Below are 12,380 nucleotides of genomic sequence, written 5' to 3'. Positions count from 1 at the left end.
ACGGGTTTACTTTATTTTACGAAATATTTGCGTAATATTCGTTGATTTTGATTACTAATGTTACTTTCATGATAACCCAGTGTATTTTTCGCGACTCAAAAAGGAACTAGTTGGGCTTAATTCGGTATATAACCTGTCAACATCGATAGCAGGAGCCCTTAATCTTGAGTCATGGTTGAAAGTCGTAGGAAGTTGACCGAGCGGGAAAACCCGTTTTACGATTTCACAAAATAAAGAGAAAACGCGTTATATATCGCGTAAGCGCGTAAGTGTTTGAATTGAAGCTTTCCTTATACAGCTTTCCAGTCTACCAGAAGCACACGGACCGCTGTAGCATGTGCCATCTCGTCATGTTGATGACGTCATAGATTTCGCACAGATTTTTATGTTTTTCGAGATATTTGCAGTCATACTAAACAGAGCGCGCAAGTTGCGCTTACGTTGGCGTAGCATTGGTGACAACCGCGACCAGCCCCTTATCGTGTGCTGTGGTTGATGGTCGCCGGATTTGCCGTTGGCTTGAACTAGTGAGAAAAAACTTAAAGACTTAAATAATCTTTGAAGAACTGATTTTGACATACAAAAAAAAAATAACTATACACAAACTGACATTAACATAGGTATTGATAACACATATAATGTAGTGGTATGCGAAAAGTCAAGTATCCGAATTTAACATTCCGAAATTAAGGCCCTTGATAATAAAGTGTTCACAGCCTCTCCGCTTCTTATTCTGAGGTCTGTATTTCGAAATATCGTTTTCGGATTTTAATTTTTATGCCATATCCTTAAGTATTTTACATGGCTTTTATCTGTTACATTTCTCTTTTTCTATGTTGACGACGATAAATGCTGTAAATAAAAATTATGGTGACAACTTTAATAATTATTATGATAATTGTGACCTTTATCTGCATATATTGCATGTGTAAATGAGTTGGTCTTTTTCGAAAATACAATGGAAGTTAGAAACTCATTATTTCCTTAGATACGCGGCTAATAAATACTGAATGTCTTAAATCCCACTTAAGATTTACATATACGACATGCACCTTTTTAGTGGATATCAACTGATTCACTTTCGAACGTGATGACATTATTATACAGCATGACCTATACTATCTGCATAGATGACTATTTCTTTAAGTGCACATACACGAAGTACTCCAACATGTGAACAGTGCATCAGATATAATCATGTAACTTGGTTTACACATGTAAATTGTTAACGATAAAATATGAATCACAATACTGCTGTGACAAACGCGGGAAGCTTTTACGAAACAATTGCATGTAAACGTAACGTTACGTGGCTAACGTAACATTATTGTGTGAACCCTTTTAGTGCGATATTAACCGGTAGATACTCTTACAACTTCTCGGCTAAAAAGACGCCATTCAGCATGCAATTTTAATTTTAAAACCTACCTTCATATTTAAATAGCCAATTTTACACATAAGGATACAATGTCAAATCTTGACATAAAAAGGTTTTTGGAGGACTGAAATATCATCACTCATAAATTATGAGTCATAATGCAAAATATTATTTTTTTCAACACGCTCATAAAGCAGGTCACGCGCAAGTCGTGAGTTCCTTTCGATATTTGCATGGTCATACATAGAGGCTAAAGGTCAATCATGAGTATGATTCAGCTTGTACAAATAACATATATTCTTGACAGTAATATGGGCGGGCTGCCGACAAGGATGGAGCTTATGTGTTTGTTAACATTGAGCAAAGCGATATTATGGGCACTGTTGAATTGAGCTGAAAAGAATTAACAGGTCAAAAGAGTTAGTTAAAATGTGGTTACTGACCAATAATCTGCAACTCATCTTGCTACCAGCTGTTTATAAAAATATATTTTATATTCGATATTTTACATGACTCACCCAGTCCTGTAAGCCAAAATGATCTGTAAAACAAAATTGTGTCTTTGTGTCGTATACACGAATCCGCACTAAAACTAAATTTAGGTTCACATTGTACATGCGTGATCAGTTGTCAAACGAAAGTACGATTGATATTCAAATGCATTATTTTTCTCTTTCCGGGATATTGTTTTAGTATGTTGATGCTGCATTAACAGATATAAGTGTATATGAAGTGAAAACACCAAAAATAAACAACGGTTGCGATAGACACCTATAAACTGTTAGATGTCCATAATATCACTTTAAATAACATCGTTTTCATTAGGAAATGAGTCAAATGACTATACGTAACATACTGTAGTAGACTTGGTTTCCTCCCTTTTTTCAAATTATTGCTGTTTAAATGTAAACTACTTTAATTTGCATTTCCATTAAGTTATTTAGTTAAAATATTGTATAATGATAGTTTGTGTTCAATTTATTATTAGTAACTTGAAAACTTGAAGAAAGATATACTTATATATGTCTATTGTATAGTTGTTGTACTGACTGTTTGTACGGAGACGTGAATAGTCTCAGCCTGTAGTGTGCCGTGCTTGTAATTTGGAGTCAAACTCCTTGGTGCAATCCTGAATAAGTATATTGTCCGGCATGTTTAAAACACGTTCATAACAATTAAGTGTAAAAATAAAATAGATAACAGTTGATATTTTTGTTTCACAGTTCTTTATTCGAGTTGATCCCTTAACGCCTCTTTAGGTGTAAGAACCCGTACTAATACAATACGTTTTGACGTGAAGAAAAATGGCGCTTAATGCTTTTAGCTTATTTTTTTATAGACAAAATATGTCTGATTATAAAATGTTGTCAGGTGGCAATTTTTCTGATACAAATTAAATAACATTGAGTAAACTGCTCCTTGCAACTATTGTATAAATATCCGGTTTAAAAAATGAGTATTCGATTTAAAGTTGTTAAACGCTTATGACTGCTAATAAGAAATCGAGTGAATACTAGTCAGCCATCTGTAAATACATTACATTGGTTATGATTGTTCGCTTGAGATACTGTAACAGTTGCGAATTATTAATTCTTGGTTGTTATTATTCCGACAACAATAGGACAGAATTCGCTTCGCATCCTACGCATTACAATATTATATAAATATTTATGGTTGGCTGTGTATTCTGAATGCAAACAAGAAAAGAACACTTTAAATAGTGGCTTAATGTTCATAAGTAATTTCAAAATTTAAGAAACGAGAAACGTCGATTGTGTAATCTATATTATTGAAGTTGTAAGTTTTACAATACTACCTTAAGGTGTCGATAGAAAGTATAGAGTTGGAACAAAGTGACTGTTTTAACTTTTATAGCTTTTTATTGGATTACTTGCCATGTTTGTGTATGTTTTCAAACATATGCAGTTAGTTTTAATTTAGGAAGTGCATACTCATTGGAAACATAAGATTGCGAGTTTCTACAAATTCGGAAGTAAGAATCATGTCATTAAAGGATATACTAACTACAGTTCTATTCATTGCTTATATCATGGCTGTAAAAACCACCACAACAAAAACCGAATGCCTGATATCCACTGAATACGTTACAATCACGGACATAAGTACCGTTACAATCACGGACACAAGTACCGTTACAATCACGGACACATGTACCGTTTTCCAAGATGATATATCAACGGAAACCACTTCAACCGAAACTATTTCAGGAACCCTTTACTCAACGACTAGCGAAGACATGACATCCTCGGAAAGCACTACAACCTATGACCATTATACATCAACCGAAACCCTTTTCTCCCTGTCAACAGACAACAATATACACACAGAAACCACTTCAACGGATGACGTTTATACATCAACCGAAACTGTTACAGAAACCCCTTACTCCACATCCACCGAAGACGTGACACCCTCGGAAAGCACTTCAACCAATGACTTTTATACATCAACCGAAACTGTTACAGAGACCCCTTACTCCACATCAGCCGAAGACGTGGCACCCTCGGAAAACACTTCAACCAATGACTTTGATACATCAACCGAAACTGTTACAGAAACCCCTTACTCCACATCCACCGAAGACGTAGCACCCTCGGAAAGCACTTCAACCAGTGACTTTAATACATCAACCGAAACTGTTACAGAAAACCCTTACTCCACATCCATCGAAGACGTGGCACCCTCGGAAAGCACTTCAACCAATCACTTTTATACATCAACCGAAACTGTTACAGAAAAGCCTTACTCCACATCCACCGAAGACGTGGTACCCTCGGTAAGCACTTCAACCAAAGACTTTTATACATCAACCGAAACTGTTACAGAAACCCCTTATTCCACATCCACCGAAGACGTGACCCCACGGAAAGCACTTCAACCAATGACTTTTATACCTCAACCGAAACTGTCACAGAAACCCCTTATTCCACATCCACCGAAGTCGTGGCACCCTCGGAAAGCACTTCAAGCAATGACTTTTATACATCAACCGAAACTGTTACAGAAACCCCTTACTCCACATCCACCGAAGACGTGACACCCTCGGCAAGCACTTCAACCAATGACTTTTATAAATCAACCGAAACTGTTACAGAAACCCCTTACTCCACATCCACCGAAGACGTGGCACCCTCGGAAAGCACTTCAACCAATGACTTTTCTACATCAACCGAAACTGTTACAGAAACCCCTTACTCCACATCAACCGAAGACGTGGCACCCTCGGAAAGCTTTTCAACCAATGACTTTTATACATCAACCGAAACTGTCACAGAAACACCTTATTCCACATCCACCGAAGACGTGGCACCCTCGGTGAGCACTTCAACCAATGACTTTTATACATCAACCGAAACTGTTACAGAAACGCCTTACTCCACATCCACCGAAAACGTGGCAACCTCGGAAAGCACTTCAACCAATGACTTTTATACATCAACCGAAACTGTCACAGAAACCCCTTACTCCACATCCACCGAAGACGTGGCACCCTCGGTGAGCACTTCAACCAATGACTTTATACATCAACCAAAACTGTACAGAGACCCCTTACTCCACATCCACCGAAGACGTGGCACCCTCGGAAAGCACTTCAACAAATGACGTTTATACATCAACCGCAACTGTTACAGAAACCCCTTACTCCACATCCACCGAAGACGTGGCACCTTCGGATAGCACTTCAACCAATGACTTTTATAAATCAACCGAAACTGTTACAGAAACCCCTTACTCCACATCCACCGAAGACGTGGCACCTTCGGAAAGCACTTCAACAAATGACTTTTATACATCAACCGCAACTGTTACAGAAACTCCTTACTCAACATCCACCGAAGACGTGGCACCCTCGGAAAGCACTTCAACCGATGACTTTTATACTTCAACCGAAACTGTTACAGAAACCCCTTACTCCAAATCCACCGAAGACGTGGCACCCTCGGTGAGCACTTCAACCAATGACTATTATACATCAACCAAAACTGTTACAGAAACCCCTTACTCCACATCCACCGTAGACGTGGCAACCTTGGAAAGCACTTCAACCAATGACGTTTATACATCAACCGAAACTGTTACAGCAACCCCTTACTCCACATCCACCGAAGGCGTGGTACCCTCGGTGAGCACTCCAACCAATGACTTTTATACATCAACCAAAACTGTTACAAAAACCCCTTACTCGACATCCACCAAAGACGTGGCACCCTTGGAAAGCACTTTAACCAATGACTTTTATACATCAACCGAAACTATCACAGAAACCACTTACTCCACATCCACCGAAGACGTGGCACCCTCGGAAAGCACTTCAACCAATGACTTTTATACATCAACCGAAACCGTCACTGAAACCCCTTACTCTTCATCCACCGAAGACGTGGCACCCTCGGAAAGCACTTCAACAAATGCCTTTTATACATCAACCGAAACTGTTACAGAAACTCCTTACTCCAAATCCACCGAAGACGTGGCACCCTCGGTGAGCACTTCAACCAATGACTTTTATACATCAACCAATCTGTTACAGAAACCCCTTACTCCACATCCACCGAAGACGTGGCACCCTCGGAAAGCTTTTCAACCAATGACTTTTATACAACAACCGTAACTGTCACAGAAACCCCTTACTCCACATCCACCGAAGACGTGGCACCCTCGGTGAGCACTTCAACCAATGACTTTTATACATCAACCGAAACTGTTACAGAAACCCCTTACTCCACATCCACCGAAGACGTGGCACCCTCAGAAAGCACTTCAACCAATGACTTTAATGCATCAACCGCAACTGTTACAGAAACCCCTTACTCCACATCCACCGAAGACGTGGCACCTTCGAAAAGCACTTCAACCAATGACCTTTATAAATCAACCGAAACTGTTACAGAAACCCCTTACTCTACATCCACCGAAGACGTGGCACCCTCGGTGAGCACTTCAACCAATGACTTTTATACATCAACCGAAACTGTCACAGAAACCCCTTACTTCACATCCACCGATGACGTGGCACCCTCGGTGAGCACTTCAACCAATGACGTTTATACATCAACCGAAACTGTCACAGAAACCCCTTACTCCACATTCACCGAAGGCGTTGCACCCTCGGAAAGCACTGCAACAACTGACATTTATACATTAACGGAAACTACTTTAGGAAACCTTTACTCCACGACTAACGACTACGAAACACCCACGGAAACGACTACAACCAATGACGTGTATACATCTATCTAAACATCTAGTGAACCTTCAACAGCGGATGACACAAAAACAATCGATTGCCAAAATGCTGCCCCATCATCGTATAGTAAGTTGTATTTTTGATGTGCATTATTTAGATACCAAATGTTATGTCATTCTTTTATCGATTCAAATTAAATTGTCTTCTGTGAATTTTTCAGTTGCTGCGCTGGCCGTAGGATGGGCGTTGTCGCGATACAATTTGCTGTCATCATCGCTTTGGTCATTTTACTTATCAGGTATTGACAGCGTTTTTACAAAATTTAGCATTACTAAACGCGATAATTATTTTGTTTTAATTAAATTAAATGTATACCATACGCTACTTCATCTGATTAACACTAGTGCTAAACTATCATCATATTTTAATATTACAGATATCGGAATGATAAAAAGAAAGTTCATATGTCAACGGAAATAAGAGGGGACTACTTGAATATCCCTAACTATGAAGCTTTAAGAAGCTCTGGATTGTATTATAATGGAGAAGAGAATCACACCTACTCAACTGTCTCTGATATCGATGTGGAAGAGACTGTACTGTAGTTCACGGATTGGTTCAAGATACTGACACGGCAGTGATAAATTCATCATAAGATTACCCAATAAACTGACACGGCAGTGATAAATACATCATAAGATTTCCCAATAAACTGACACGGCAGTGATAAATACATCATAAGATTACCCCATAAACTGACACGGCAGTGAATAATACATCATAAGATTACCCAAGACACTGACACGGCAGTGATAAATACATCATAAGATTACCCAATAAACTGACACGGCAGTGATAAATACATCATAAGAGTACCCAATAAACTGACACGGCAGTGATAAATACATCATAAGAGTACCCAATAAACTGACACGGCAGTGATAAATACATCATAAGAGTACCCAATAAACTGACACGGCAGTGATAAATACATCATAAGATTTCCCAATAAACTGACACGGCAGTGATAAATACATCATAAGATTACCGACACTGACACGGCAGTGATAAACACATCATAAGATTACCCAATAAACTGACACGGCAGTGATAAATACATCATAAGAGTACCCAATAAACTGACACGGCAGTGATAAATACATCATAAGAGTACCCAATAAACTGACACGGCAGTGATAAATACATCATAAGATCACCGACACTGACACGGCAGTGATAAATACATCATAAGATTACCCAATAAACTGACACGGCAGTGATAAATACATCATAAGAGTACCCAATTAACTGACACGGCAGTGATACATACATCATAAGATCACCGACACTGACATGGCAGTGATAAATACATCATAAGATTACCCAATAAACTGACACGGCAGTGATAAATACATCATAAGAGTACCCAATAAACTGACACGGCAGTGATAAATACATAATCATAAGAGTACCCAATAAACTGACACGGCAGTGATAAATTCATCATAAGATTACCCAATAAACTGACACGGCAGTGATAAATACATAATCATAAGAGTACCCAATAAACTGACACGGCAGTGATAAATACATCATAAGAGTACCCAATAAACTGACACGGCAGTGATAAATACATCATAAGATTACCCAATAAACTGACACGGCAGTGATAAATACATCATAAGATCACCGACACTGACACGGCAGTGATAAATACATCATAAGATTATCCAATAAACTGACACGGCAGTGATAAATACATCATAAGAGTACCCAATTAACTGACACGTACGGAAACGTATATGGTACACCCCAATAATGTGGTCATGCCGGAATAATTTATATCGATTTACTGTGAAATAACATGGTACGTCGACATAGTTTTGTAGCTTTTCCCACCTTAATTTTACTCGTCATAACGACAACAAGTTGAAGTCTCGACGTAAATATTGCCGGCTTTTCCCGAAAATATATTTGGTCGACATGATCTAAGTCGACAAATCTACATAACTTATGGCGTCATGCTCTTGTGAATATGACTTGCCATCATAGTTTTAGTCGACACGATGAGTTATTTTTTACGCCATGACACCTTTTTCATATCATGTCGTCGTAAAATTTTGACATCATCACATTATTGCAACATTGGCTCATGACTTCCGGCGTCGAACAGATTTTTAGTTTCTGGTATATTCTTTTGAAACACGCAAGACCTCAGACAGTCCATTTTTACAGCAGGAATGCTTGGTATAAAGGTAAAAATAGCATACACTGTTTGCAAACAATAAATATTAATGTGTTCGTTGCGTTTTATGAGCATTTAGAGAGCTCAAATCTCGATTGATTCATTAAGATATTTTTCTTTAACGAATACATGCAAAACGTGTGTTTAACGACTCACAACTTTTTTATATTGCAGATTTGTGTCTTTGTGGCACTGATATATGTTGACTATTCGTTAGCTGTACTTTCAAATCAAGAATGGGATGTTTGGCTTTCGCGATATCACAAACAGGGCTATACGCGTCTGGATATATGTGGATTGTTGCTTTTTCTACACAACACTACTCTCAGTTTGAGTCAACTGAAATGGATACTGCGAAGGTTAGGGCTCAAAAGACGCAACGCGTCGTCTCCTCTTCTAGACGTTATACGAGCGATTCACTCATTATATAAAAGAGGGATGGTTGTATGTGGTTATAAAACTATATGAAAACTGGTCAACACAACCACAAATGTCAAAGTAACCCAAGAAACAACATGGTGTGTATTGAAGGTAATTGATCCTGAGGGTGTTGCTCTCAGGTCTGCACATCGCCTGCGACGCAGAGTCTATACCAATAAAGGTCCTAATTTTACTATACACATTGATGGGTATGATAAGCTAAAGCCTTTTGGAATTGCTATACACGGGGCGGTTGATGGATTTTCCAGATGCATATTATGGCTGGAGGCATGTTATTCGAATAATGACCCTCGAATTATCGCGGGCTTCTTTGTTTACTTTGTGAAACGGATTGGTCGCGTTCCACGTCTTGTTCGTGGCGATGCAGGGACAGAAAACGTTTGGGTACGGGCTATGCAGATAGCGTTTGGGTTTAATGACAGGGATAACATGTCTGGAATGAACAGTTACATCACTGGGAGATCCACTGGCAATCAAAGAATTGAACGTTTGTGGGTAAATTTAAGAATGCGTTTTACTGTGTTTTGGAGAAAACTATTTTAAGGATATGATAGACAGCGGCTTGCTTCGGATTGATGGTCCTGTGCATTTAGAATGCCTTGGATTCTGTTTCATACCATTAATACAACGCGATCTGAACTCTTTCAACCATCTATGGAATTCTCATCGGATTCGGCAGCAAAGAAATGTGGAAGCACCAAATGGGATACCGATAGTAAGTTACTACCAGCCTGAGGCGTATGGAACCCGGCTTCTTTGCGAATTGGAAACCATTGATCGTATTCAAGAGAGATACTTTGTAAAGAAACCACACTTTGGATGTAAAGATGACTTCATACCCGTCCTAGAACATTTGTGTGAAATGCGGCGGGAGCATCTGTCAATTCCTGAATCGATTGAACGTGCGACTTCTTTGTTCTTGGCCTTGACTGAAATATTGGATGGTTCCTAATTACATATGCAAAAATATATGCTTAAAAAGTGGTTATATTTTGCAAATTTAATCGTTAAGTTAGTTTAGTTCAAGTAAGTTTCGTTTCGAGTTTTATTTACAATGTGTCGATAAGCAACACCAAATTGATATTCTTGTTATTGGAATTTATCATGAAGTAGTTAAACGTTTTGTTGTTGTTTTTTGCTAAAATAAATTATCTCATATTGTTGTACACATTTACAGACATTGCAAACTTGGCAAAACAGATTAATCATGTTTATCATTTCATTGTTAGATTGCAAAAGAATGAATATAGTAATGTATATAGTACATGTTTAAAATAAATATTCATACTGCAATTCGATCTTTATTTTTTGAACGGTCAAATAAATCGTTTTTGAGGAAATAGAAAATTATTCAAATGTGACACAAAATTGGGCTATTTGTTGATCAATTTTAGGGCTGGTTAATGTGATCGGTCTTTCTTCGTCGTCCGTCAACATTTTCACTAAAGCTAAAATCACCTACTCAGCTGTGTCAATAATACTAAAACATGCACAGTTCTCAAAGCTAGTAAGGTTGCAGTTTGCTTTTATTTCCATATTATGTCCACATCGCACATTATTTATCAAAATATTTTCAAAAATTTGAAATATTTGTTTACGAGTCGGTATAGTTTTATATGAGTGGTGATACACGTACCATTTGACTAGATCGGTCTGAGTTGAGTATATATATATATATATATATATATATATATATATATATATATATATATATATATATATATATATATATATATATATTTATATATATATATATTTATTTATATATATTCAACCGGATTTTTAATGTGTTATTGAAACTAGTGCCCTATATATGTTTTACTTGGGTACATTATTCTGATTGGCTTAAGAATATCATTTGACTGGGCTTTAATATTCAATGGAGCGAGTTGCCTTCACGAAGCGCACGAGGAAATCGAGCGGTGGGCTACTTGGATTAATTATGCCATGTGCGACATGTAGACAGTCGAAACTGCGTATTGGAAAAGGAGGCGCTTACTAAATTCATGCACGAATAAATCCCAAATTATATTGTCTTTTAGCCAAACCATTAAAAACATATGCACATGCAGACTGATATTGTAATTACATGTATAAGAATCTAAACGCTCTTTTTTCTGCTTCATCGATGTTAGTAGGTTTGTTTTGGTATTCAATTCGGCTTTATGCAAATTAGTTTCTCACAAAAAACATGCACATGCTCAACTACATACAACTAAACATCTTACATTTAAAAGACCGGATAACACTTAAATAGCTGCAGTGAAGTATCAAGCAGATACTATAATGGTGAGCATTACAATCCGATTCAATAAAAACTTTATTCAGATTTAACAAAAGTTGAGCTTCAAATCTTCGCATAAAAGCTGATAATTTAAATTATAAATCTCTTATTCTAATTATCAAATTTAAAAAGATGAATTATAAAACAACATAACCGCTAACGAATTTCAAACTGTTCTTCAGTATTTATTCAGAATAAGTAAGACAAATGCAAACACAGTAAAGGACATATCACTTTCTGAAATGGTCAGAAGTGGGTGGGGTAGTGTAATTGCTTATGCTTACTTCTACAGTAGTGTAGGTTCCAGCTGGTGTCAATGGATTTATGAACAAACAAAAAAAGAAAATAAGGACTAACAACGCCCAAGAAGAAAGTGGAAAACATGTGATTATTTACTCTTTTTGAAAGATTTCATTAGAACTGGTTCATGTTTCACTTAAGTATATGTTATTTTAGTTCTGCATATTGTTCCAAACTTAATATAGAATGCTAATATGAGGAATTGTTATTTGACATTACTCCAACCACTTCTGACTATTTCAGAAAGTGATATCTACTTAAAAAACAAAACAAGTAACACAAACAAGAGAGCAAAGAGGCCCTAGGTCGTTCACCTGATGAAATGAGATCAAAAGAAAAACGAGTTAAACTAAAATAATTCAGAACATTTATATGACAAAGGCTGACTTCAATTCAAGGTTAAGGTCTTCCAAAGTATTTAATATAAGCATATATAGAAAATTACCAGACCCCCTGGTAGACATGGTTTTTAATACTGATTGACCAGAACAATTTTACAACTCAAAAGTGTCAAGGAAACAAA

The 12,380-nt window shown here is 37.3% G+C and overlaps 1 protein-coding gene across 1 annotated transcript; it reads left to right on the top strand.

The window, feature by feature from the left end:
• Positions 1 to 4,910: 4,910 nt before the first annotated feature.
• LOC127852608 (location of vulva defective 1-like) lies at positions 4,911 to 6,640 on the top strand. Its single transcript, XM_052386560.1, has 2 exons — positions 4,911 to 5,796; positions 5,931 to 6,640. The coding sequence occupies exons 1-2, from the start codon at positions 4,911 to 4,913 to the stop codon at positions 6,638 to 6,640; spliced, it is 1,596 nt and encodes a 531-aa protein (XP_052242520.1).
• The last annotated feature ends 5,740 nt before the right edge of the window (positions 6,641 to 12,380 follow it).

Source organism: Dreissena polymorpha, chromosome 12 (genome assembly GCF_020536995.1).
Source record: "Dreissena polymorpha isolate Duluth1 chromosome 12, UMN_Dpol_1.0, whole genome shotgun sequence".
Lineage (NCBI taxonomy): Eukaryota > Metazoa > Mollusca > Bivalvia > Myida > Dreissenidae > Dreissena > Dreissena polymorpha.
This window is presented reverse-complemented; position numbering and strand designations above follow the sequence as displayed.

What these genes read in the sequence shown, in the direction of transcription:
- LOC127852608 (XM_052386560.1), top strand. Translation starts at nt 4,911, where the DNA reads ATGACTTTATACATCAACCAAAACTGTACAGAGACCCCTTACTCCACA. An exon ending in AGACGTGGCACCCTCGGAAA is followed by an intron (nt 5,797 to 5,930) that starts GCACTTCAACAA and finishes AATCTGTTACAG; the next exon opens with AAACCCCTTACTCCACATCC.